Below are 27,726 nucleotides of genomic sequence, written 5' to 3'. Positions count from 1 at the left end.
GGGGCCCGGCGCTCTCGTTCTGCAGCCACGTACCGCGCTTTTCTTTCTTCGCCCCGTTGAGCCCCGCCGTCGCCGCCCCTGCGGCGCTTTGATGGTAAGCAAATCCTGCGAGCCAGAGCCCTGGTAGCGTGCGAGGACGCTTTGCCGCAACCGAGTGCACGCCGAGGAAAGCCCCCGTTGCAGTAGCAATCGCCGACTGCACGTGCTGCGCTCCACGTTTTGTCGAGGCTATAGAGAGTATGCCCCAGACTCAAACACGGAGTCACCAGAGCTGCTTCTACAAGCTGTTTTCGAGCGCTCTTCGGGCGTAAAAAGAGTTTGTATAAATAAACTGGCGACCAGAGTGCAATTAAACCTTTTTGCGAAGGTGTTTTTAGGTGGTGCATTTATTATATACAAACTTTATAGGTGTAGGTTTCGGGGAAGAAACCATAACCTTCAAAAGTCTAGTTTTTTTTTCTAATGAACATCCAAACACAGATTCAAGCGTGTGTGGTGCCATCTGTGAGTGTCGGCGTGAACCAAAAAGTTTGTTTTCGGTTCCCTTCCGCGCCAAAAAAAAAGGACTAATTTAGGAATTTTTTGTTTCCTGAAACCCACACGTGAAATTCGAGTGTGACGAATGCGCACCGCCTGGGGGCACCGGTGTGAAAAGTTTCGGTGCTCTCCGATCGTTGGTTCATTTAGAAAACGTTTTTACACCTGAATGGCACCCAAAAACACCCTGTATGAATGCCGCGTGTTGAGGAAACGGAACGACCACCACGCTGTGTTCTTGGTGGTTCCGGTTTTAAAGCATCACGATGCGCCGCCGGTGCCCCAGGTAAAGGCTTGTTGGACGTCTGTCACCAAGACGCTGCACGATCAGTTCGGCGACGTGCAGTTCTTGAGTTGGCCCCGTCGAAGCACTGGCGTTGCGGTCCGTTTCCTTGGTGGACATCGGTCTCATCGCGCTTGTAGCTGGCGGAGTGATGGACTTGCTTGCTGGGCTGCTGTGGTTGCCAGAGTGCATGGCGTAGTCTGCAAACCAGACATGATTGCTCTGCCGTTACCCTTTCCTAGAGGTAGGCTGTCGATCGAACTTAGAATTTAAACAGTTACTGTAATAAGCTAAAGTAGAGCTGTCTCCTTTTGAAATTGTAACTGACATATTACAAACTGGCACTTTTAGCTACACTAATGCGGTCTGTGCAGGTGGAAAGATTGGGGAGACCTCAGGTAAGGGCTAATCATTGCAATAAGTTGGATAACTCAAATTTGTGAACTTTTTAATTAGTGAAAATAAACGTGGTTTGCCATCCGCATTTTCGTATTGCCAGCCTCGCGCCTGTTGTACGAGTGGTAACTTTAGTACACCACCGCACTTCCCACTTGCTCCAAATCTTTTAAAAATTTACAGATTTAATTGTTTTCAATGATGCTCAGCTAGTTTCTAATTGAAACCATGTTTATCTTAATTAAAAGGTTCATTAACAAATGTTGGTTAATTATCCGAATTGTCGTAACGATTAGCCGCCCATGTCCGCCTGGCCTTCTCCCACTCGCAGACCAGATTAGCGGAGCTTTCGCAGCTTTTCTTTTTCTAAACAATCTGTAAAGCCCATAACAGTATAACACCCTTAATAAATAGTGCCTTCGTTTAAGACGGTGCTATGGGGTTAGGCTCCGCATGTTCTCGTTTATGTTGTCGCCATGAACGTGGCAACAACATGCGTGTTGCAGCATGCCCTCACCAGGGGGCATGGAGAAAGAGTAGATAGTAACTGAGAAGCAGGCAAGGATCACGAAAGACAGCAGGGCCGACACCATGATGAAGCGGGACTTTGGAATGGAGATGATCTCTTGCTGGTGTCCCGGTTTAGTGTGGACCACGCTGCAGAAAAAGACAAACGGTAATTGTAGAAACAACAAATCGCCAAGAGGACTACAGGACTACAAAAATATTGTTATCTTTTAAATATCAATACCTATATCGTTCTGTAATTCAGTATGACCGTTCATTAATAATAATGCCAGAGTATTATTAAGAAGGGCTTTCTTAGGAACCGGCTGTTTTAAGTCTTGATGGAGTATTCATTAAAAAGCTAAACTACATAAACTTTAAAAAATAATTTTTTTTTAAAGTTGTAAGTTTCAATATTTTAATGCTTTTTTTAATGCAGTGAAACCGTTCACTAAGTGTTGTTACCCTAATAATAATGCCTGATTAACATTAACATTGACTTTCATTAACATTAATGTAAGCTTTTATACTATGTGAGCTTTAAAAAAAAAAGCCAAAGTTCTATTGTATGTGGTAGCAATATTTTTATGCTTTTGTAACACTGACCATTCATTAAGTTAACTGTTATTACTGTAATAACTGCCAGATTAACACTGATGGGGACTTTAATAGAAACTGTTAGCCTCTACGGAGTATTTGTTAGAAAGCCACTGTTATTACTACAATAAAATCCCTGCAAGTGCCCACTCAAAACTTTGAAATAATCATGTAGAACTGGGGGATAGGCACTTAGGTCCACAGTGCATAAAGATGTGTCTCTTGTGTATCTTCCGAGTGCTACAAAATTAAGGGGGGGGGGGGGGGGGGGGGCGCTTATTGCAGAATGGAAGGATGGTCGGTATTTTACGGTAGTATATAATTTATTTGCTATATCTGCTTCTAATCCCAATTCTGTCTAAATGAAACTACAAATGCGAGGCAAAAAGATATGAGGGCACTTTTTCAGGAAAGATCTATATAAAACTTCCTCCTTTGTTAAATCTGTTCAGGAGTGGAATACTTTTTCCAAAAGAAACAGCTTGTAGATGAGAAATCTTAGGGGTTCTACGAAGCAACCCCCAGTGTTCTCTAAGGAAGGTACTTTACAACGCTCATGCTTGATACCTTCTTTTGATGCCAGCATAAAGCTATTGTTCCACAGAGGCCTTCATATGTTATATTAAAGGGGTAGGGAAACGAAATTTCAGTGCTCATTTTTTAGCTTTAATGTGTTGCATGTTGCACCCCAACCTCAAAAACACCAGTCTTCCATTGAAAAGCACAAGAAAACTAATTTTAAAGCTAAATAAACAATCTTTCAATGTGCACCTGGTGGATGCATGCGGAGCCTATTTGGGAGGTAGTCTAGCAACGTTGTGGAACCTGCTACGTAGTCGTGACGTAGCAGATTCCTTCGGAGCAGCGCCGCCCATTGGAATTTCAACATTTTCCTTTTTAGCTTTCCTCCTAGCTCAACTCACAAATCGCGCATGGTACCAAACGGTCCAAGAAGACAGAAAGGAAGGACTCCCCTCTTTCTCAAACCCTCGTTCGTGCAACCGGAAACAGCCATTCTCCCCCTAGAAGATTAGCCCGTCACCCAAAACTCGAACAAAAGTTGCTTTCCCCACCCCGTTCAGCCCTAAGCTGACAGTGTTGTGGAAGCTACGTGCTCCTTGGGCCAGCCACACGCTCGTCACCCCACGGGTGCTTCGAACGGCTCGGTTGTAACGCGCTGACGCTATTGACACCACCATAACGCTGACAACGCCACCAAGGGCAAAGCTCATAACCGCGCCTGCCTTGCTACTCCACGAACGCGGGGAATCTTTTCTTTCTGTTTTTGTTTGCGCCGGATATCCCACGACGCATCGCGCTTTCCGCTCGCTTCTCTTCGAGCGCTTGCTCGAGTGCACCGTTTGGAACGAAAAATATAGCCAGTCGTTCAAAATACAAACGGGCGATTATCATTTATGGTTATTATCCGTCATGCTCGACTCATTTCCGAAGGAAATTCGAATATTTCAATTTTTGTTTCCGTACCCCTTTAAGTTAGGTTACTGGGTGTTACCCACTCCATGGAGTCGTATGGACGCCTTAATTAAAGGGCAACGCCAATCGAAAACGCAACCAAAATAATTGACTGGTATCGCTTTAGTGGCAGGAAATATGATTGCAGCCGAAATATTACGTCAAAAGGAAGCTGCGTACTCCACCAAAAACAGTTTTTAAAAGATGCGACCAGCTGCTCTTTAGCGAGTGGCAAATGGGTTAGCTAAGTCGTGGAACACTGGCGCAGCACCCCCGTGACGTCACGTCGTGGTGGAGCTGCGTTGGATTGGTTGCACTGCCACAGCCAGCAATCACCACGTTGACGTTGTGTTGCGGCTGGATAGATGGATGGATGGATGGTAATGGCTATACCCTTAGTAACGGGCGGCAGCTTGCGCCACCGAGCCAAACATTTCGTCATCTCTTCTTTTTTTAAAAATTTGTATACATTTTGTCATAACCCCCCCCCCCCCCCTTTTTTAAAGTGATTCCATTGCTTATTTTTATCTGTATATTTTTTTTACCCTTCCCTAAATCTTTTCTACCAATCTTCCAATCTCCTCTTAGTTACCGTAATTCTTTCCCTATCCATTCGTCCATCCGTGTCTACAAATCCCCAGTGCCCCCTCCAAATCCATAGTCATCCCCCCCAAGAGGGCGGGACCAAGCCCCATGCACTTTAAAATTACATGTTCTATAGTTTCCCTTTTGTGGTTGCATATGTTGCGTAGAGTGTCAATTTCCTGGAATTTAGCCCTATATGTCTGTTCTTAGCAGCCCCGTTCTAGCTTCAAACAGTAATGAGCTCCCTAATGAATTATCATACAACTGTTCCTTCTTTAGTTTTTGTCTTTGTGCCCTGTATGTTGTTAAAGCTGATTTCCCCTGCATTCCCTCTTCCCACAATTTCCTCTCTGTTTCCTTCACTCCCTTTTCTACTGATAGACTCTGATCAGCCCCATCTGGTTGAATGTATTTAGATCTCAGCTTGCGGGTTCGGTTTGTCCACCTAGTGTTTAGACTTTTCATTTATAGATACTTATACACCCATTTCGCTGCCCACCGCCTATCCTGAATTTCAGCTAGTCTTTGTTCAAATTTCACTTTACTGATCGCTTCTCTACTCTCGAAAGATACCCAACCGTATCCCCCTGTACTCCCCATCTGGTATATTTCCATGTACCCCCAATGCCAACCTACCCACACTCCTTTGCTGTATCTCAACCTACCTGGATTTCTGACCTCATACACAATCCCACGTTCCCAAATGACAGTCCTGGCACCATGACTCCCTTCCATACACCCCTAACGACTTAATATCTGCAGTGAAACCTGTTTAGAACGAACACAGATACAGCGAATTATTGTCGATATCGAACTCACGGAAAGCATAAATAAAAATGCACGTAAAAAGTACTTTTTATAACGAACAACATATTGGCTATATCGAAGTTTTTCCCCCGGGAAGGCTTCCAAAAACATGCAAACAATCGCCTTCTAGCCCTGTCCCTTCCAATCTACAAAAAAAAAATCTAGGAAAGAAAGCAAATTTTAAAAGCCGAAGCCGCAAACAAAAATGACAAAGAGAAGCGATTAAGAAATGTTGGCTCACCAAACATTTCTGTTTGGTGAGCCAACATGAGTCATTTTATTTTGTTTATTTTGTCCGTAACAGATATTGCTTACTGCTTTTGCCAATGGAAGTGTGTTTTTGATATTTGAATTTCTTGCTGAATGTTTTTTCTTTTTTTTTGTTTTGTCAGTTTGTTTTATTTTTGTTTGCTTTGCCCCTCCCCTCTACAATGCTTCGGCGCTTGAGGGTATGAACAATAAATAAATAAATAAATAAGAAGGGGAAAAAACAAAAGAACTGCACACACTAAAAAAAGCACAAAAAAACTTCATCCCAAAGCGGTTGCCTATGAAGAGAGGTGATTCGGAAGGGGAGATAAGCTAAAAAAAAAAAAAGAAAAAGAAATCTCTGCAAGCATGCAAAAAAAAAAAAAAAAATCCCAGCGCTTTGTTACAAGGTGGAAGAGAAGAGATGAGAGAAAAAAAGAAGCTCTCGCCTGTTATGTACGCACGAATTGGTCGGAGCCAACGATGAACGTTTTACTGTTTATTTGTTAACATGACTTTTGGCTAGGCGGGAAACCCGGTGGTCCTCCGGGCAGCACAGACTTGTCGAATGCCCTCAAATTCCCGGCATACAGGCGGCGGCGCCACCAGTCAGTGGCGAGTACACAACATCTCCCCCTTTCAGTCATAGCCATAACGGCACGGTGGTCGCAAGGGCCTTCCAGATCGAGAGGTTGGTCCGGACCTTGACTGTTGGAGTGATGCTGGCTGGCTGGCTGGGCAGTCAGGGAGCTCGGGCGAACAGGGCAAGCTGCCGAGAGAGATGAGGTCCTCCTCAATGTTGCATCGTCGACGATCGATGACGAGGAACTTGGCATTGCGGCGAATTATGCCCTGGTCAGTGCCAATCCAGTAGGAACGAGGTGTTTCCGCTTTGTTGAGCACTGTCCCTGCACGCTTCAGATCGGTGATCCACACCCTCTGGGACGGCTGGAACTCTGGTCGATCCCTTACAGCATGTCGCCTGTCGTAGTTGATCGCTTGGCGTTTTCGAGCCTTATGCTCAAAGTCTTCGACTTGATGATGATCTGGAACAGAAGGCCTCAACAGCTTGAGGCCTTCTGTTCCAGATCATCATCAAGTCGAAGACTTTGAGCATAAGGCTCGAAAACGCCAAGCGATCAACTACGACAGGCGACATGCTGTAAGGGATCGACCAGAGTTCCAGCCGTCCCAGAGGGTGTGGATCACCGATCTGAAGCGTGCAGGGACAGTGCTCAACAAAGCGGAAACACCTCGTTCCTACTGGATTGGCACTGACCAGGGCATAACTCGCCGCAATGCCAAGTTCCTCGTCATCGATCGTCGACGATGCAACATTGAGGAGGACCTCATCTCTCTCGGCAGCTTGCCCTGTTCGCCCGAGCTCCCTGACTGCCCAGCCAGCCAGCCAGCATCACTCCAACAGTCAAGGTCCGGACCAACCTCTCGATCTGGAAGGCCCTTGCGACCACCGTGCCGTTATGGCTATGACTGAAAGGGGGAGATGTTGTGTACTCGCCACTGACTGGTGGCGCCGCCGCCTGTATGCCGGGAATTTGAGGGCGTTCGACAAGTCTGTGCTGCCCGGAGGACCACCGGGTTTCCCGCCTAGCCAAAAGTCATGTTAACAAATAAACAGTAAAACGTTCATCGTTGGCTCCGACCAATTCGTGCGTACATAACATCGCCTTACAACGAACGCATCGTGGAAGTTCGTTGTAAATGGTTTTTGCTATATCAAAATACTTGCTATATCGAACTGATTGGAGCGTTTCCTGCTGTTCGTTATACACGGGTTTAACTGTATTTTATAGGGTGGTCCAAGTCACCAGGCTCGATCTAAAATGGACCGTAAAAATTGACACCTGCACGTAGCAATCTAAACTTTTCGTCAAAGGTGTATTTCACAGGTCGGTTTTTCTTGTAAAATTACGAAGCGTAGCTCTCTTTCTGTAAAAAATAAGGCCAAGAAACTTGCCAGGGTCTACGGTGGGCAGCAATGCAGACGACAAGCGTCCAGTAGCGGGGTGTGTTTGGCGTTCGTATTGATAGATGGCGCTACCTCCTTATCGCGACGGCTCGCGACCACCGTGGTTTATTAAAATGAATTTTAAAATGTACCTTCGGTTAAAAACTAAATGCGCAAAATAAAAGCAAAACTTAAAGTACAAAACGCGTCTGCATAACGGCGGTGCTTTTGCTGCCAACGGATTTCGTCTGCGTGTTGTCTGCTATCTTTTGCTGGTCGGCTGCACATTAAGACGCTGCTCCCGACGCCATCTATCCACACGAACACCAAACACACCCCGCTACTGGACTTGGTCGTCTGGGTCGCTGCCGCCAGCCGTAGACCTTGGCAACTTTCTTGGCCCTATTTTTTATTAAAAGAGAACAATGCTTTGTACATTTACAAGAAAAAACCAACCTGTGACATACACCTTTGACGAAAAGTTTAGATGGCTACGTGCAGGTGTCGATTTTTACGGTCCATTTTAGATCGAGCCTGGTGACTTGAACCACCCTATAGTTTCATAGTGCCCTGTGTTTCATGATAGCTGAATCTCGTTTCCCCTTCTTTATTGCAATATCTTCATGGTCTTTTAGATACTGTTTTCCTTCACTTAACCATACTCCCAGATATTTGTACCTTTCTACGTGTTCTATCAATGTGTCCTGTATCTCCAAGGTTTCTCCCTTTTCGTTGCTGACAGCTATTATACCCGACTTGTTCCTACTATATTTTAGTCCCAAACTTTCCCCTTCCCTGCTGCAAATCGTAATCAGTTCCTGTGTTGTTTCACGACTTTCTGATACGAGTACAATGTCGTCTGCATACATTAACCCTGGTAATACTTGATCTACTTTATGTCCTTGCTCCATGTAAGTCAGATCAAAACCTAGGCTGCACTGCTCTAACCTTTCTTCTGTCTCACTGAGGTATATCATAAAGAGCAGGGGAGATAATGGGCAACCCTAAGTCCTCTTTTTATTGCTGCTGATCTTGTAGTTTTGGCTTCCCATGTTATAAACACCCTATTCTTTGTATAAACCCGTCTGTTCCCTCTAGCCCATATCCCTTCAGTTGGTTTCAGAGTTTTTCCTGATTCATATTGTTATATGCCCCTTTGATGTCTAAAAATGCTACCCACCCTTGACTTGTCATTGCTATCTCTATGCAGTGAGTGTTTATGAATAAGGTATCATCTAGTCGTCTATCCCGCCTGAAACGGTTTTGATTTTTGAAGCTCCCCCAGAATCTGCTTTCTCGCCGGATGGATGGTAATGGCTATACCCTTTGTAACGGGCGGCACCTTGCGCAACCTAGCCTACGCCAGGTGGCGCAAGCTGTACGGCTTATGATCAGTGTTGCCATCCCTCTAGCAGATAGTTTCGGTCTTGCCGTAGACGCCTAAAACCAAACTTTGAGCTGTGGTACTTATAAAACCACACAATATCGAAAAAATATACCTTGTAATTTAGAGACACTGCCTTAGCTAAAAACAGTCATAATCAAAAATTAAAAGAATGTTGACAGGAGTACTGAAAGAATATTCACTGGATAAGCAGCGCTTGCACCAGGCAGTTCAGCATGGAAGCTTCCATAACTCACCTCTCATTTTTTTTTAATTCTCTTAGATTTTTATATTACAATGGTCACACAACAGTTATTGAACTTCTAGAACACCATGCTGTTCTTGTCCCAAACCCAGGCTTTAGTATGTGTATTCCTTATTGTCTATTTCAGTGGCTGGGCTTCTCGGTGGCGCAGCAAGAGGTCGGTTTGGGTGGCTCAAATTCGTCTCGCACTAAAAGCATGTGTATGTTATTTCATTGAGATCAGTGGTTATTTCCAAATCGGTGATGTCTCACCTGAGTGCCGAACTGTCGTGATGAAGTCGTCTCTCCGATAGGGTCTTGTGCATGCCACATGAGTGGTTGACCGTCATGAGGACCTCGATGCTCGCTGGGAAGCTGCTTGGAAAGTTGCTGTTGTGGGAAAAATCCAGAACTGTCAACATTGGTCAATGCTGTACGCTGACTACTACTGTAAGCGCAACAAAGAAAGGTTGCATTTAATACAAACAGATTTCAATGCTGAGTTAACAGTGTAGATCGAAACCGTGTAACAGGTAGAGCAGGAACAATATTTTATGCCGAATTAACCAGTGACCTGCTTCTCCTCCTAAAACTTTAGATGTCTACAAGAGATTCTCTGAATTTATATTGAACTGTTCGCTCAGTGATGTCATAGCACCAACCGCAGCAGCGCACCTCATGTTGCAGTGCCGCTGTGTCACGTCCTCGGTGGTATGCAAGCTTTTATCGTCGACAGCTGGCTTGACTGGCACAGAGTCTTGCTGGTCCTTGATCTTCATGGATAGGCAGTGCTTGCCACCAGGGCACAGCTGGCTGAGCAGCGAATCGAGCGACTGCACTGTGATTGGTCGCTGAGGCTCGCACGCCACGTCGGAAGGTCCTGGAGACTTGTCACGGCACCCCGGAAATGCTTGCCTGCACGCACACATGCACACAATATCATCATCTTGCCTGAACCAGCGCTAACAAGATGCACAACCTAGGTGGCGCAGGATTATGAGCATCATGAAGATGTCTATGGTATGTTAGGACATTCTAAGGATGTTGCAGAACCTTGCATGCTCTGTTGATCACATAAAACCTGAGACTATGGAGACAACTCGAGTAACCCTATAGGGAGTGCAAGTTCGTCTGCTTCTTGCGCGGGGAGTTGTGGTGACGTAGGAAAGCGGAGCTCTGACTGGCTCTGTTTGAAGGATAGTGGGTAGACCGCAAGGCAGCTTGCTTTGAGGTCTACCCACTATTCTTCAATCGGAGCCAATTGAAGCTCTGTATTCTGATGTCACCACAACCCTAGCAAAAGAAGCAGACAAACTTGTGCTCCATATAGAGACAGTAGAAGAGGACGGACAAACTCATAACTTCTGGTGTTTCGATATGATGTCCCACGAGCCTTTCACACATTATCCAACAGTGCATGGAGCTAAAAAAGACAAAAAATTGTCATGAATGCTCCTCCCCCTGATGGGATATCTTCAATATTAAAAGCCAATGCAAGAAAAGTTTTAAGTGACCTTTGTAGTGCACAGCGCACTATCAGGCTTGTACCTAAATGGGCACTAAACCGCCTACTGCGATTGTCTATCTGTAATCATAACTCAATCTATGGGCTAAAAGCACCCTAGAAAACCAAACATTATACCCATGCATGGCCGACTTCTCTATCAAAGTCAGTATCAAGGATTGATTACCTCGGAACTATTGCAGACACCAGAGGGACACGAGGAGACGATGGTGCCCTCTGGTGTCTGCCATAGTTTCGTGGTAACCGATACTATTCGCGACTCCAGCGACCTGGAGGGGATGCCACTATCGGGCAAATATGGCGGTCGAATCCAGGTCGTGCCGTGCCACGTGCCAGCTGAACGCACAACACTGGGACACCAGCAGGTGAGCATTGGACTCAAAATTGGTTCCCCTGTGTTTTATCTTCCACGTTTCGAACCTGCGGCGATGTGTTGGGGTAAGCGAACTTCCAGAGGCTTGACTTCCTTAGAGGAAACGAGGAAAGGACTGCCCACTGTTCTTCCACGGTGCTGAAGAACATTGATAAACGCAGAATGTCTGACTCGCGCGGTTTCATAGGTTGCGTGCGGAGCAACCTGGGTCACAAGGCGATACTATGGTTACGACACTGTCACCAGTAGAACTGCTCTGTCACGCAAACCACCGACAACATGGAAACACGGAAGCCAGAAGTGACGAGCAGAAATCGTGAAGGGACCTGTTCCGGCCAGTTCTGTGTTTTCCCCGCGAGGTGCCGTTCGTTTTGCTGGAGTTGCGAAATATTAGAAAAATCCGCCATGCATCAATGCAATATTTGGTTATTTCTAGGATGCTTAGAGCCCATTGATTGAGTTATGACCATAAATATATAGACAATGACAAAAAGTGGTTTAGTACCCTTCTAAGGATACCGACTTTGGTTCCAGGCTTTGACCTGAAACTTGCATTCACTTTGTCGAAGAGATAAGACTGACCTTGCTCGTTCAGCGGGGCACAAGGGCCGAGTCTTCTCGGAAGCTCGCAGCGGCTGACACGACGCGTGTGTGGAAGGTTTCGTTGACACCGTCGAAACCATTTTTTGCTTATCGGGCGCAGGTTGTATTCTGGTACGGGTGCTGAGGTCTTCGACCAGTACAACGGGAGGGAGCTGTTGTTCCAACACTGTCCTGGGCTTATGTTGCTTCTGCTGCGGCATTGAGGGTTCTGTGGCAGTGCTCGTGTCGCTCTTGCGACTGCGAAGTCCTTGGGAATTCTCGTTGCCACCTTCATAGTCTGGATCCAGGAGCTGGGCTTCGTCATCTTTGTGGCGTTTGCGACGGCACCACTGTGTGTGAGCGAGAATGAACACTGCTGCGCAAGAGGTTTGAGGCACACATGCCTACTGTTGTGAAGTTATGCATGTAGCGTGTTTATAACATCAAGGGTATGAAGTATGACTACCGAGCTTAAAAATGCATAACGTTTTTCTGTGTTGAAATAAGTCCTAAGCATTACTAAATTGTTGCTTCTGCATAATTACTTACTGATCAATGAACACTTAATTTTTGTATATGATTATATGAGACAATAAAAGAAGAAAAAACAAAAGGCGTGGTGGTGTCTTGGGAGAACGAATAGAACACATTTTTACAATCAATTTACGACAAGACGTATTGAGGTGCAAATCATAACTTGAATCAGGTAACGGAGTAATGGAACCTTTGCAACTGGTCCGGGCAGCGCTACATTTGGGTGAAAAATAACAATTCGGCAATGCATATTTTTTTTAAGAGAAAAAAAAAGGGGGGGGGGGGGGGGGACTGTTACCTTGCTGAGTGGATTCTTGAAAGCATGCTCGTCGTTCCCGTGTTCGCTGCGACACTCCACGTTGTGGCAGCGTCTTGCATGTCCTCTGCGCGGCTCTTTCATGCTTGCCCACGCATCAGGGTGCGTCTTGTCAGAGGATCGGGTAGACAATCATGACGAGCACTGAGGGCCTGCAAATATCATGTCAAGAGAATATATATAAGAAAAAAAACCTTGAGGTGTCTCCACTTTCGCGACAATCTAACTGTCGAGGAAAGATGTGCATGAAAAGAATCGGCGATTCATATTCCTTACCAGCAATTGTTGGCTAGTTGCGCGAGGACATTCAAAACCGCGCACCCGCAGTTTCGGTTTCGGCTTCTTCGAAACTCGTCGGCAATTAATTATGTAAAAAAAATAATTAACTTACTTTATCTAGAGATCTAATAAATTATTTGTATACTATTGTTTAATAAAAAAATTGGATCTGCCGCGTTTGCTTCTTTTTAAAAAGCCTGGCCTGCTGTCGGTTAGCTCCATCAGCGGGGACATCGTCACTCATGCGTCGTGCGCATGCGTGCGTCTGTGCACGTTTCCCGGCGCATTTCTCGCTTCTGTGCAGTTTTCAATCGCGGGTTGGAGAGTCGTGTTTTTGACGGGCTTTGCGTGGTCGCAGGCTGTCCGCCATCAACTCACCATGAAACTGTCCCCAAAAGGGGACCAGACACAGGTCGTCAATGAGATCTTGAACCGCAAGACGACGATGCAGACCACCAAGCGAGCGCTGCCGTGGGCTGCTCTCAACTGCGTTTTCGCCTTACTTGTCTATCTGGATTTGTGAGTTGACCCAAACGCTCGCCGTTTCCACAAACCTCGCGAACGTCTATTCGTCGTTGGCAGAATGAGAACGCCAGGGAAGCTCTTCAGTCTTCCCGCTTTGAGCGCGAGCTCCCTAACTTCCATGACGCTTGGTCTCTCCTGGGCCTCGAGCGCGCGCGCGCGCGACAACCGAAGCACGACCGACGGCACCGAGCTTGTGCTGGAGGCCGGACAACGGAGAGAGGCGTCCTGCCGCTCTCATATATAGTGTAATGACATCACATGCAAACCGTGTATAGTTAATTTTAAGTTAACCCAATTGTATCAGAGTCTTTACTCAATTGTTAATATTTCTTTTACAGGGGCCAAGGATCCGTGATGCGCTTTCTTGGAGGAGAGCTAGCCATCCTTTACTATCTTGGTAAGAGGTTGCTGCCCCGAGCCGGCGAGCACATACCAAGTCTACAAATACTTGCAGAGTGCTTTGTCGGGCTCGTGTTTGGCTACAACTGCTTGGTCCACCTGATCAAGTACGCCTGGGTCCATCTCTACCAGAAACCCGTACAAGTGAGCACGCAACAGAAGAAGCTGTTCCGCATCTTGGACACAGGTAATTCGGGACAGTGAACTTCCCTTTTTGCGTAGTGACGTCGCTGTGGTGCTGCTTGCGGGGGACTTCGTTTTCATCAGCGTTCCTTTGAGTCACTCGTAGCATTCAGACTAAATGAACCCTGCTTTGCTCTTCTCATTTTCTGTGGAACTGCATTCTTGCCGAATCTAACTTTGACTTAGCCATGAAAAGTGAAGTGTGACACAGCGACTGCAGTCAAAGGGTGTTGGCCAGCTGCCTAAAGCCCGCTTCAGACGGGGCAACTTTTCCAGCAATTTTGAGGTTGCTGGCAGTTTGTTCACTAGCTTTCCCTAGATCGACACGAATTGCTGAGACCAAGTCCGGCTCGAAACGGACGAGCAACTCGGAGACGTTTGAAGCGGCAGCAGCCATTCAGGGACGCAGTATTTTTCACGTGACACCCCTGTGGTGGCGATAGTGACAGCTAAAGACTTGGTTCTGGTTTGAAATGGATCGTTTTTGGAACTAAACCTTTTCAGAAAGATGAGTTAGTATTCTCAATGCCATTCAACGATATAAAAAAACACGTTTTGAGCGCGTAGGTGTGTCTAAAAAGTGCAAGAAAAATCGCATTGTATGATGATGATGGCACCGAAGACATGGCGATGCTAGACGCGGCGTCATGTGCCTGGAAGACAGAGACGAGTTAGCGTCCACTGTGTTCCTCATAAAACGCAGTTCTGCATATGACAATTTAATCGATAGATCGAAATTGCAATTTTTTTTCTTACAGTAGCTTTTCCCTCAATGGGCAGTGACAAACACTCACGCATGATGCTCCGCTTCGGCTAATGAAATTACCGTAATATTCCGAGAGATAGCCCACCTAAACTCGAAAGGAATTAGGGTGAAAATGAGGAGTGGGTCAACTTTCGGTCTGCGGCCAAAGAAAGTTTAAAAAATGCTAGTTTTAGGTTTTGTGGCCCGTGAAACTTGTGATCGCAGCCAGGGACGATGACTGTCCTTCCAAGCCAGCAATGCTTGCTTGTCTTCTGTCGTAGGTAAATAATGCAATTTCCGCCGAGGTCTCCATTGGCCAGAGCCCTGTAGTTACTAGAGGTGGGCTACCTTTCGGTGTTTTTGAATAAGTAGGTGATCGTGCCGAAAATTCTTTCACGAGTGGGGCATCTCTTGGGATATTAAGGTAAGCAATTATCTTTGTGCAAATTGACTAATTTGTATGCAGAAAAGAAAATTTGTGGGAGAACCAGAAGAGCGATCGTAAAAGGGTGTGGTCTGTATTTGTGCAATGTTTGTTTTGCGTTATGCCAGCTGTTTTTAGCTAAAAAAAAACACCGTAAAAGCTTTCAGCCATTCACTTATGAAGTTTGGAGAGATTGTACCTTGGCTTTGGGCTTGTCTTCTTTTTCATAAATATTGAAAAAAAGCCTCATTCAGTTCATTGGGTTATTATTGTCATGCAGATACTGGTTTCGGCTTGAAGACGCCACCCCCGGTGGGTGCGCCGGAAAAGCGGCGAGACTTCCTCGGCAGCTTTGTGCTGCCTTCGGCCTCTACGCCCCTCTCTTGCTCCCTTCCCAACAGCCCACTCAACGCTTCAGCAGCCAGCTGGACATCCGCAAGGTTTGAACTGAGTCGTGCATCAGGTGCCGGTTGGACAACAAACAAAAAAAATGCCATGAACTACGCACCACGCGTTTGGAGAAAAAAATGTGACGTTTTTTTATAGCGAGACCTTTATACGGGCCTCTCTTGCTTGGGTTGGCCTGACCATATAATGCCACTGTGTCGCATATCGTCTATTTCCCCCTCTAAACTTGGGGGGGGGGGGGGGGGAATCAATGTCACAATTTCAAGTCGTGGTGTCGCTTGATATTGTGATGTCACGTGGCCTGATGCCACACGACGTCAGATCAGCTGACATCAATTTGCCCGCTAAATTTAGCGGCAAAAATTCTTGTGGGTGTTGCACGACACAATCACGGGGTGTCACGTTTGACGTTGCACTGTTCCCACTAAATTTAACGGGGAAATGTATTCGCAAAATGTTTTTAAGAAGTTGCCGCTCGTTAAAATACTGTTTAAGTGCTATTGTGTTTTTATTGTGTGTGACAGGATGCAATTTTATACTACAACGATAAGCTATGCATAGCCGAAAACCCAGTTTCTGCCCGAACATAGCGCTAGCGGTTTGGAACGCACGCCAAAGTTTTGAAGCGTGTCCTTATCTGATTGAAAAGTTACGGGTGATTTTTGGAAATTTTCAATTGGGAAAATACCAGCCCACCTACTGGTTAGCCGGCGCCATTCATCTCGGGGCGTTCGTGGGCTACGTCGGCTTTCGTTTTCTCATTGAAAAGTTTTAAACGTCGCTTATAACTTTTGAATTGGACAACGGCAAGCTCGAAACAGTAGCATTTTGTCCAGTCTGCCGGTGCCACAGTCGAGCAGAGACTGAACGTTCCGCTATGCATCCATTGTTTTCGTGGGAAAAAAATAACACTTTAAATTTCTCTTGGACACACGGTACAGCAGTCTTAAAGGCAAAACTGTGTAAACATGCCAAACGACAAAGAATAGAGAAGGCACAACACAAGGCGCACTCGCGTCGAAGGGTTGCAAGTGCAACTTCCTTGTTGCGCGTTGCTCCAAGCCAGCGGTTCTCAAAAGGGGGCCTGCAGACCCCTTGGAGTTCCTGAAGGCCTCAGAGTCCCCAAAGCCCTTGACCGTCAGTCAATTCGAGCAATAAAGCTCTTCTTTTTTTTATTGATGCCGGCTGTCCCACAAGGCTAGACCAAACCATATGCACTTAGTGAATAGTTGATTATTCTCCGTTTAAGAGCTTCGAAGCTTGTTTGCACATATTAAGTTAGTATTTTCATCTACCCTTTTGTCATTCTAATCGCCCAATACCCAGTGGATCACATCTGCCAATCCGGAAGGGGTTTTAAAACATCAGCGGTTAAGAACCACTGCTGTATGTATTTACACTTGCCAAAGCCCAGCCATTTGATTCTACTCTTTCCACAAGTTGTTGGGAAGGGCTGCACAATAGCACAATGTGACGGTTCCGATTAATTGTAGTTGGGGCTGTAGGCAGAGAGTGCGAGGTCCTGGTTTTTGCTGTTTTTGTTTCAGCTCGGGCTTGGGTGGCAACGTGAGCCTCTCGTCCAGCTCGTGGGACTACTACGCCAACCCTGCTCAGCGACCGCCGCTGGACACGGTAACGACGCCCCGCTTCACAAACCTGCGTCCCCAAGTGCCTCTGAGGAATGGGCGCAGTTTCTTAGCACTGGTCATGGGCAGGGTTGTAAAAGTTACTTCAAAAATGTACCTAAGATACAGTTACTCATACGAAAAGGTACCTAGGTACAGGTACAGTTACTTCAAAGATACTATTTATTTTCCCCAAATTTGTCAGAATATATGGGAAGTAAAGCTTTTTATACAAGGATATGCACAAAAACGAGTTTGATAAATGTGGTTTATTGATGTCAATGCGATGTCCACATCGGAGTTAAGTCCTCACGCGCCTTATCCCCACGCTCCAATTGGTTCACCAAGGCCACAGCTTCCACTGTTTACCATGTCACGCCGAAACTGCCGGAACTCGCTTGTTGACGTTCTTGCCCTCAGATCCGGTGCTGACGTCGACAGGCCCCGAAGACGTCGGCCGCATAAAGAAACTCATGAGTCAATTGCATATGCACCTAACCTTTGTGACGAAGACCGAAAGGCTTCAAACTTCAGTTTTTTTTTTTCTTCGTTAGAAGAAAAATAAGCTTTTTTTTTTCTTTCGGAACTTTTTCAGTTTTGATAACTGCAAAATTTGAGTCCCATTTATTGAGTGGAAACTGTATTATATACGCGATGTTACATTACTTTACGATTGTAATTTTAATTTATTTTCAGTTATATTTTATATTGTATTTATGGCAGAAGAGGGCCACCACCAGGACAAGATACAGGCAACAGAAACTGCGCACATCTTTCAAGTTATTTCCTTCCTTGTATAGCTGTCAGAGGAGCTTCAAACGCGCAGTGAAGTCTATTTCGGTTTGAGATGAAGGAAGCGGGTCGCTATTTTTCCTAAACGGAGTTCCGAGGCGATTCAATAAATTTGTTTCGCTAGAACGGCATCGCTAATCCACCATTCGCTCAAATGAATATTGCCATTCGCTAAATTGTCGTTCGCTAAAACGTCGTTCGATCAAGTCAGTGCCTTCCAGGTCGTACCCAACTCAACGTTAGTCACGGCACACGGTAGCGTGCTAATACTTCAAGATTTGTAGTTTCTACCATTTTGACGAAGTGAATAGAAAAGTACCTGTAAAAAGTAACTTCACTTAGTTACAAGTTACTGGAAAATGTACCTAAGATACAAATACAGATACAGAGAAGTGAAAGTACTTAGGTTTGTACCTCAGGTACAACAAAAATACTTACAGTTGAACACGGATATATCGAATTCAAAGGGGAGTGTAAAATAGTTCTATATATCGGTAATTTGATATACAAAAATATGTTAACTTGAGCTCCAGTTGAAATTTCGGCTCGTCTCTGCTAATACCGAAGGCCGCGACAAACGGGACCTTACCAAATAAAACCTCTAAGAGCCGCTAAATGCAGTAGAGCTTAGTTGGTGAAGATCGCAAACACTGCCGCCTTTACGCGACCATGCTTGCGATCGTTTATGCCTGGCCACGATCTCCACACAGCACTCGCAACAAAACACGAAAATAATTAAAAAAAAAATGAAAGCAGAAAAAGCGAGCAGCATAAAAAAAAAAAAAAAGTCAATCCGATTTGTATAATGAAGTAGAGCTAGCAAAAAAAGAAACCATTAAATTCAGGCAGCAAAAAGAAAACGGGCAAAGCAAAAACGGCAAAAGCAAAAGGTAAACAAAGATAAGGTGTTCAAAGTATGATTGCTCAACCATTGTCATCATGCTCAACTTGATGAAGACTATTTTTTTTTTTTTATTTTGGGTATCAGGAGTCGCATAGCGACAGTGGTGTTTGAGGAAAGCGCAGGCTACCGTTCCAACAACAGCGGGCACTCTCTGCCCTCCCTACGCATCCACGCTTGCCCTTGCTTTTGCCATCCTTCCCTTTTTTCTTTTTTACAACACTGCTTTTAGCTGCTTATCCCTGTACACGTATGCTGGCTTGGCGGTTTGCCGCCCGTGCAATCCGCAACCCAACCGTGGGAGAAGCCAGGGGAGGCCGTGCTTCCTTCGCTAATTGAGTGTATCCGCTATGGTAGTTCGATATAGAAAAAAAGGCTCCTATACTGTTACATGTGATATTTAAAGGGATGTTTGGACGGTTCGATATAAACAATAATTCGAAATACAGTAGACTCATTAATTCAAACTCCAGGAAGTCACAGATTTTAGTTTGAATTACGAGAAGTTTGAATTATCAGAAATTCATCTAAATATGATAGGCCTAATTATAAGCAAGTACAGGCATAACACATTGGTGAAAGAACTGTGACGTTAAGTTCCTTCATCCGGCAAGAAAGTTGTTGATTGTGGACTGTTTAGTCAGTACATGAGATCTCAAAACAAAATTTTCAATACCAGCCAACGCAAGTAGCTCTTTACGGGACTCTTCCTTTGCAGACAGAAACTTCCGGAGCTGAGCGATGAGCTCAAAGGCCTTTGCGGCTGTGACAGTTGGTAGTGAATCATCCCTTTCTTCATCATCATCTTCACTCTCACTGCTGCACTGTGCTGGCATTACTTCCTTATGTCCTCTAATGAGTCATCACGACAAACACACACATCGTCGTCAAGACTAGCATATTTCGCCAGCTCGGCGTTCACATTATGTGCTTCAAGGCCGCAAAGGATGATGCCAGTGAGCTGTTCCTCATCCTCGATGTCGTCTTGGTCATCATTGCTAGTCTTGAAGCACATAATGTGAATGCCGTTTTCCGCTAATGTGTGCCTGCTTCAGCCCCGTTGAGTGCGCTTCTTTTCTGAGCACCGGTGCACTGCGGAGAAGCAACACTCGCGAAAACAAGCTCCGCGGGTATTGCTTCTCTGCGGTGCACCGGTGCTCGGAAAGAAGCGCACTCAACGGGTCCTCGAGAACAAAAAAGTATGAATTAAGCGAAAACAGCCGTTCGAATTAAGCGGCTTATAAACATAGCGGGACAACCAAAATTTTCAGATCTGTTTGAATTAACCGGAAGTACGATATATCCGAGTTTGAATTATCGCGAACCTACTGTACCCTGATGTGATATAGCCAAGTTGGTAGATGCCAATTTTTAATTTCTTACACCTAGGTACTTTACAACCCTGGTCATGGAAAATTGAGGCCGGTCCACAAATTTATCTTTGACTGGGATTGATTACACTACATCCACTTGTGATAGCTTCCTGGAACACTTGCACTACGCGTGTATCTGGATTGAAAGATTTTTTTTCACCGTATTTGCGAGATCATACCTACGCATTATCCATGAGAAGTGGTCTCATAACGTCCTCGGAATTATTTTAACTTCACGGTCAAAGACTGTTGCGCGAAATGTGCGAACGTCGTAAGTGTCCGGGGCCACCCGGCAGTTGGTGCTGGCATGTCACTGTTAGGGCGCCTAGATTTCAGCTCTTCCAATTGCCCGATCGGGGTCGTGGGGCTTACGGGCCGAGTTTGCAACACAGGTAGAGAAGGGGAGGAGAAAGCGTTGATTCGTCAAAAAGCGTCTTTGAGCTCTGACCGGCTTCTCCACCCGCAATCCCCCTCGCCACGCGACAACTTGCGCTCATTCACCCGAGTTGTGCAAAAGGCACCCGCCTTTAAATTGCAAATGCTCCACGTGGTTCGAGTTGCTCCCTCTTAAATCTAAGCTCTCTACTTGTCGTATGTCGTCGCGAGTGGCTATAGCATAGTAAATGACAGTCAGATGAAAATGTGTGAACCAGCCTCTCAAATAACAGGCTGAAGTTGAGCTAGTTGGTACATAACGCAAAGGGGAACGGTGAGCTAGAACGATAGGGGAAAGACGCAGACAGGGAGAAGCAGCGGTGTATATGTTCCTGTTTCTCCCTGTCTGTGTTTTGTCCCTATCGTTCTAGCTGACAGTGCGGCCTTCAGGTGTCGCAGCACAGTCGACTCACGTTAATTCAACTTATCGTTTAATTCAACAAATTCGAAAAGCTCATACATTCTTACAAAAAAACAAAAAAACTCATTGTTTCGATCTTGAAATATAAAATGTTGGTTAATTTGACCTAGAGAGAATTGGCGGCAGACAAATTACAAGCAGGATTTGCCGTACGTCACATACAAAAACAAGCCTTTTCTTTTACCAGATTATGCAGTGGGCAAGTACAAGCGCAACCGACCGCGCCCATCGGCAAAAAACATTGTTTTAAAATTTTAAGGTGCGCACTGAAGTGCGAAGGGAGAGAAGAAGAGAGCACATGTTGACGCACTGTACACGGCCGGGTCTCAACACAAAACAACCATCGCTACACCGCTCTGGAGCAGCGAACGCTGCTCCGTAGCAGTGTTGCAATGGTTGCCGGCAACCGGCGCACACTACCAAAACAATCATTGCAGCACTGCTGCAGCAGTGTTGCAGTGGTGCCGGTCACCTCTGCTGCCACCGCCTTGAATGCGCGAAGGACATTACCACCGTTGTGCAGCGGTATGTGGCGGATCATTATAAAAATGGTAGCCCGCCTGATCTAAGGCGCTGGATGTTCAGAATTCGACTTTCGAATAATTCAACCCAATTTCGCATGTCCCATCAAGGTTGAATTAGCAAAAGTTGACTGTACGAGTATGAATTGTCGGTCGGCCTGACTGTCGGTCGGGTGTTGTTGCTTAATTATTTGGTTGACTTCAAAAGTAATCGGGCTTTGTTTCTTACGATGTGCATTGACAACATGAAGGCGGACAACATTGCTACCCTTCGGTCAGTAGTCTGTTGCAAGTTAAGAACAGCAGGTAAATCTCCTCACACAAGGCCCTCCACCTTTCCCTCTTTAGCAGAGCGCAGCAAGTACTTTACCAGGAGGATACGTTGTACTCTGTTCATTTGCATCAGACCAAATAATCCCTTGGCGGTGTTGACAAATGGCGTTCGAGAGAACGCGCGTGCATCGGACTGTCCACTTTGTCGCGATTTCTCGCTGCGCCGGGGGAGAGGACTGCCGCCAATGCACCGAAATACTGGATTCGCCAAGACAGCTGAGACGGTACAACCGCCTCTGCCGTCTCAAAGGGTGCCCATGATGACCCATGGCGGCAGCCACCCCTCCCAACTCGAAGGGGAAAACCCCAAGGCTGTGTGCATCCAGATGCAAAAGCCGCTGGTGGGCCGCCGTATTTCCGCTGAGTGGGACGCGTTTCCTAGTCAAGTATTTGAGAGAATGCTGGAAAGGAGGACACCACCAATCACGTCGAACAGAGAGCTTTCGGAGGGGGTCCTGTCCCGCCATTCTATACCTGCAGCGTACTACAGTGGCACCTCGTTGGTTTGATGCAGACGAGCGGATCGGACCGGTCGCCCAGTTCGACGCAGGCCACCGCCGGACCGCTGAGGTGGCGGCATGGAACCTTGGGCACCCGCCGCAGCCCCAATTGTTCGCTGCGTATGTTGCCCTTTATTTTTCTATTAATGAATTGATGGTCACTCATTCGCGTCAATACAAACCCTGTAGGGGTGGAGAGAGAGTCTGTAGATATATTATTGTGAAAGACTTTTGTGACTTCAAAGCATTGTGTAGTGATTATGTTTACAGCCGTCCTTCATTCAGAGATGGCACCACCTACAATGCGTCGATTGCACGTGTCACGTGTTGTATAAAACCACGGGCCGCGTGGCGGCAAGACATGATTCGGCCACCAAAAATATGAAAAATAAATCTGCTCGAGGCGCTCGCCTCAGATCTGCCCTCGTCACCGTCGAGATTGGTTGCCTGTCGTCTCGTTCCCATCGGCAGGTTCTGCCCCGGAGCCGGCCGACACCATCCATGTAAGCGCGGATCTAGTGAGGTCCAAAGGCGTTCAAGGCTTGTTTGACCCCACAGCACCGGAGAATTACAAAACATTGGTAAACCGGTCAGAGTATAGGCCAGATTAATTGAACCTGCCTTAAAGGGGCGGTGCAACGATATTCAAATAGAATGTTTTTCACTTTACACGAGCTTACTGGCACTAGTGGGACTCGAGGATACTCGCACGCAACGCCACTGACCAAGAAACTCCTTTGTTGCGCTGTAATTTCAAGGACAAAACCGAGTGTTTTCATTCAATCTCTCCTTCGTAAAACCTGATGACGTTGGTGGGCGGTAGCAGTACCGCCCAGTGACAATATTTGAATGCGGCTCACTGATTGGACCCGAGCATGGCGTGGACACTCGATTTGGGCTCGTGATAATCAATAGCTCGAGAAGCATTCGGGTAGTGTCCCGTGTCCAATCGCTGCAATGACGACAATAGCCGAGCCATAACAATGTCTGGAACTCAGCGCGTGTCCTGTGCTTTGCCAACCCCAGCGCAGGGCTATGATCAACATTGGCGGCATATAATCGGCTCCAGATCACTTGGCCGCTTGTATTTGCGCAAAATACAAAAATCGTTGCATCGCCCCCTTTAAAGGGGGTGCTGCGATGAAATTCTAGCACCTATTGTATTGTCTAAATGGCAACCGTGTTCCAGGCGCACCACAGAGACACCAATCTTTTGTTCAAAAAGGCGCCAAAATGTTTAGAATGAATGAACCGATTACCAGATTGCACCTAGTGGACGTTCCCGAATGTCGTTGCATCGAACTTACCATGAAAGCAGCACCACTCCACAGAAGTGCGGCGCTGGGCCCTGAGCGCACACAGGCCGTCGAACTCGGCCGAATCAGATTTCCCCTCTCTCCCGTGCCTATTAAGGTGAAAGCCTTACTTGTCCCATTACGCGAAAAGGTGGCATCGTTGCGCCCGAAAGATGTCGTCAAGCGCAACGCTGTCCTTGGCGTCGTTCTTGAGGTCGTCCTATAGGTCGTCCTAGGCGTCGTTCTCGATGTTGTCCTCGTTGTCATCCTAGGCACCGTTCTTGACATCCTAGACGTCGTAAGAGGTCATCTTCAGTGTCGTCCTAGATGCCGTCCTTTACATTGTCCTTGACGTCATCCTTGAGGTTGTACTAAACACCGTACTTGGTGTCGATCTCTAGGAAGTCGTCCTAGAGGTAGTTTTTGATGTCGCCCTTGACGTCCTCGATATGTGCACGGCAAAGCAAATGTTTTGTCATGGTAGCTGTGAAGCCTTTAATATGTGTACTACACATTACTCGAAAACATTTCAGCGGTCGTAAGTGTCCTGTAATTTTTTTTTAACTCCTGGAGGGGGCAAGGAGAGGGGAGCTTGAAGCGGAGGCGAGTCACTTTGGTGTTAGTTATTAGAAACGAAATCCGCAATAGATTCAAGCAAGTAGACTTGTTGCTCCTGTTTGTCTTGTAACTTGTGTTCTAGCCTTGGTTGGTGAACTCACTTCAAGTATATATAGCGCGTACTGTTCTCTTTATATATATATATATGCAGTCAAACCCACTTATAACGATCCCACATATAACGACCGAACGGTTATAACGACCAGTTTTTAGAAAATATACAAATTCAAGGCCCTACCCATTAAAATTGGTCCGGATAAACCGACCGTTTTTCAAAGCATCGTACTGTTACAACGAACTCTCCAAATCCGCTTTCGGAAGAAGAAGAAAAAAGAAGATCGAAAGAACTACATTTCGGGCGCGGCGCTCTGGGAGACGCTTAAAATCATTCCCACGGCTGCGCGGAAAGCAAAACTACAAAAGCCAGAATGCCCTCCTGGCTCGCGTAGGCAGAAGAGGGAAAGAAGGAGCAAGTCAACTTTCCCGCCGTGCTGTGTTTGTTTTATGTCTGCAAACTCTAACTCGATGCTCGGTATAAGGTGGCTAGCCCCATCATCATTGTGACCGTTTGTTTACGTTCGCCATTTTGGCATTCGTATCAAGCACATTCTTTGGCATCTACAGACTCGTGTCTGTCTTTTTTAAGATAGGGAAAGAAAGTCCATTAGGAGGCTTTATTTAAACAAAAGAACATCACGCTGGCGAAAAACGATAACAACGGAGCAGCGCTGCTCGGCCTCGCAATCCCAGCCACCCTGCCAGAGGCGACGGCCGTGCACTCGTACATGCGCAGGAAGCGCGGCACTTGAAACACTTTAGACCAAAGCAAGTATTATTTAGCTCTATGGACAGCGAAGAACCATCGTCGGACTAGAGCACGGCATTTATTTTTGTGTTGGCGTGCGTTTCGTAAAATCTGTTCTAATAAGGCATCTGGCCAATCTTCATTATTTTAGTTGCGTGGTAGAACTAGCAGCAATTTACTTTTTCATTATCTGAAAGCGAAATCTGCTTGCACGTTAGAATTGGGGGCGCGGTAGAGTCGTGCAAATAGTTTCTTTAAATAAAGAGCTGGCAGAGTGAAACTACCAATACCAGCTTCATTAGCCTTATTTATAACGTGTTTTAAAGGCAAGTCCAGATATAACAAACTACTGATAACACAACCATTTTTCGCGGAACTATCGCGTCCATTATAAGTGGGTTTGACTATACGTGTGTGTGTGTGTGTGTGTGTGTGTGTGTGTGTGTGTGTGTACACACACACACACACACACACATGTTTTCCAGCATTTCAAATATTGAAATTACTTTAAAAATATTCAAACTTGCCAAATATTCAATTTGAACTTTGAATCGAATGTGAAATTATTAGCTTCAATATTCGAAAATTTCAAATATTTGCAAAACCCTACGCACAACGTAAGAAACTCGGTACAAAATACAAGCACTAGTAGGAGAATACAGCACAGGTGCTGTCCTGTCTTCTTCAAATATGGCCATATCCCCTGGGCAGCAAAGAGAGAGGCACCCCGGTCTGCTGCTAGTCGGCACGACCTGCAGCAAAAAACGGTAACATTGGGAAGGTACATCGCCCCCAGTCAATGGGACACGATTACTGCGTTGCTGTTTGGCAGAACATACTGGAGCTCAAGCTCGAGACCGGGTCCAAAGACTGCGGCCACGGGCTGTCTCAGAGTTGCGGGAATTCCACAAATGACGGCGCTACCCGTTGAACCATACTTTGCCGCCCTCCTAGCGTAGGTCACCAGTCGAAGGGAGGGAATTTGTGGCTGTCATTGTCGCAAGTACTTCATATAGAAACTCCAGGGTATGTTCACGAGAACGTTTTGTGTTCTTGTTGCAGTCGAGTGGAGTGTGGAAGACGACCGCAGCCTCGAACGCTTCTTGGCTGAGCACAGAGAGAGCGACCACAGCTCCGCCTTCGGTACGCCCCTTTCCACTGTGGCTCCTTCCTCTGCCCCCTTGTGCACGTCATCATTCTTCCTGTTTCCTTAACCCTTCGACGATCGTTGCTGTACATGTATGATAGCGATGACACGTTTGAAAGTTCTTGCCGAAATGCGAGACTGCATGCACACCCAGGAGATGCTGCTATTGGTTGTGTCTTTGGGGAGCTACAAGGATTGTATTCGCACCGTGTTTGGCCTTGCTGGGGCTGCTTGTATTATAGCGGAGCTGTTAAGGGCTAGGTTCCCCAGGATCGTGTCCGGTATGTCGACACAAACCTACCTGGACAGCTGCCGCCATGTACAGTGTAGACCCATATAACGTACGTCTCGGGAGTCGCGAAAATCCGCACTATAAGCGGTACCGCACTATAACCAAAACATCAATTTTTCAGGCCAAAATACATGCCATGAGACAACTTACCTTTGTAAAAGAATTTATTTTATCTTAGATGAAAAATAAAGATTAATTTGAGGAAAGTCTTTATTTCACCAGACTAGTACAGTTCTGTCTCAAGTGTGTCACACATTTTGAAAGAAATGAACGGCTTTTCCCTGGCGCAGCCATTTAACGGCGTCGCGGGTTGCGGACGGACGTTGCGAGCGTTCAGGATTGCTAACCCTAATCACTTTTCTCCGGAGATGAAAACGCGTGAAAATTCGCATCCTTCATACGGTATGCGCCAGTAACACCTTGAACTTGAGCACACGCATGAAATGCGCCAAATAAGAAATCCGGGCGATGTTCGAGGACACAAATGCTTAGAAATCACCGCTGTAGTCGAAGTAAACAAACATGACGGCACGGGCGTTTCTGCCGTATTGAGAGCGCCGCCACGACATCGCCGCACGAGTAGGTGGATCTTCCCTTCTAGTACGTGCTGGGTTATCATAGCGACACACAACGAAAATTCACAGTCAAGGATAGCGCTTTTACGCAGAACGATGAGATGAACGCCGTCTACGACGACGATCACAACCGACGCCATGTTTGCGGATAGAAGCAGCCGGCCCGCGACCGGCATGCAACGCGCGCGAACACTTCTCCTCGACCTGCGATTGGTCTGTCGTTGCGGTTGTTTGTTTCTTTGTTTCCAACGCAGCGGAGGGACTCACGCACGTGAACGACACGTGCGTGCGTCCCTTCGTCGCTATGGCAACTGAAGCTTCTCTCTTCCCTTCTCCCCGCTTTTTCGAGCTACCTCCTTGCCCCGCGAGTGCAGTTTGCGGCTCGCGCCGTCAGCGCCGTTATCTAGTGATCTAGTGTCGCACAGGGAAGCGAGCGCGCTGCTCCGGTCGGCGGCGCGGTCGGCGGGCTGTGCTAAAAACCGCACTATAACCGGTATTTCCCTTTGCGCGCCTGCATTTTAAGCGGTATGTGATTACATGGAGTTCTATGGGAGGTGAACCGGTGGTTTAAAAAAACCGCGTTATACCCGGTCCTGCACTATAAGCGGTTACGTTGTAAGTGGTCTATACTGTATAAGCGACGGCGGCAAGCACACAACCAGTATGGTTTCCGCCTTCGCTCGTAGATGGCGGCGACCTTCCCAGCTATAATAGAAGAATGGATAGTTGGGTGCGTGGGTGGGAATTCATCGTAGGAAACAGCACGCAA

At 46.4% G+C, this 27,726-nt stretch overlaps 2 protein-coding genes across 3 annotated transcripts in view; one reads left to right on the top strand and one right to left on the bottom strand.

The window, feature by feature from the left end:
- Positions 1-768: 768 nt before the first annotated feature.
- Positions 769-12,691, bottom strand: LOC8030930. 2 transcript variants are annotated; one of them, XM_002403602.5, is made up of 7 exons: positions 12,638-12,691; positions 12,344-12,513; positions 11,512-11,861; positions 9,707-9,946; positions 9,305-9,421; positions 1,734-1,873; positions 769-1,020 (listed from the first exon to the last, which is right to left on the bottom strand). In XM_002403602.5, exons 2-7 carry the CDS (start codon positions 12,443-12,445, stop codon positions 791-793), a joined length of 1,179 nt encoding a protein of 392 aa, XP_002403646.3. In that variant the 5' UTR covers positions 12,446-12,513; positions 12,638-12,691; the 3' UTR covers positions 769-790. The 2 variants fall into 2 exon arrangements, with proteins under 2 accessions (XP_002403646.3, XP_029828302.2); XM_029972442.4 differs by having other exon boundaries at positions 12,344-12,469; positions 12,638-12,642.
- Positions 12,692-12,830: 139 nt separating this feature from the next.
- Positions 12,831-27,726, top strand: part of LOC8030931 (transmembrane protein 209) — a 32,206-nt gene continuing 17,310 nt past the window's right edge. The window contains exons 1-7 of the mRNA XM_029972412.4: positions 12,831-13,159; positions 13,504-13,562; positions 13,620-13,751; positions 15,197-15,356; positions 16,872-16,956; positions 22,240-22,345; positions 26,006-26,086. Coding sequence (XP_029828272.3) covers positions 13,020-13,159; positions 13,504-13,562; positions 13,620-13,751; positions 15,197-15,356; positions 16,872-16,956; positions 22,240-22,345; positions 26,006-26,086 — 763 coding nt within the window. The 5' untranslated portion in view covers positions 12,831-13,019. The remainder of the gene's footprint in view (positions 13,160-13,503; positions 13,563-13,619; positions 13,752-15,196; positions 15,357-16,871; positions 16,957-22,239; positions 22,346-26,005; positions 26,087-27,726) is intronic.

This window comes from Ixodes scapularis, unplaced genomic scaffold (genome assembly GCF_016920785.2).
Source record: "Ixodes scapularis isolate PalLabHiFi unplaced genomic scaffold, ASM1692078v2 PGA_scaffold8__174_contigs__length_109621045, whole genome shotgun sequence".
In the NCBI taxonomy this organism is placed as follows: domain Eukaryota; kingdom Metazoa; phylum Arthropoda; class Arachnida; order Ixodida; family Ixodidae; genus Ixodes; species Ixodes scapularis.
Note: the sequence above shows the minus strand (reverse complement) of the source record. Positions and strands in the feature narration are given on the sequence as shown.

What these genes read in the sequence shown, in the direction of transcription:
- LOC8030930 (XM_002403602.5), bottom strand. Translation starts at nt 12,445, where the DNA reads ATGAAAGAGCCGCGCAGAGGACATGCAAGACGCTGCCACAACGTGGAG. An exon ending in TCAAGAATCCACTCAGCAAG is followed by an intron (nt 11,862 to 12,343) that starts GTAACAGTCCCC and finishes GCTCACACACAG; the next exon opens with TGGTGCCGTCGCAAACGCCA. An exon ending in CAGCGGCACTGCAACATGAG is followed by an intron (nt 9,422 to 9,706) that starts GTGCGCTGCTGC and finishes TTCCCACAACAG; the next exon opens with CAACTTTCCAAGCAGCTTCC.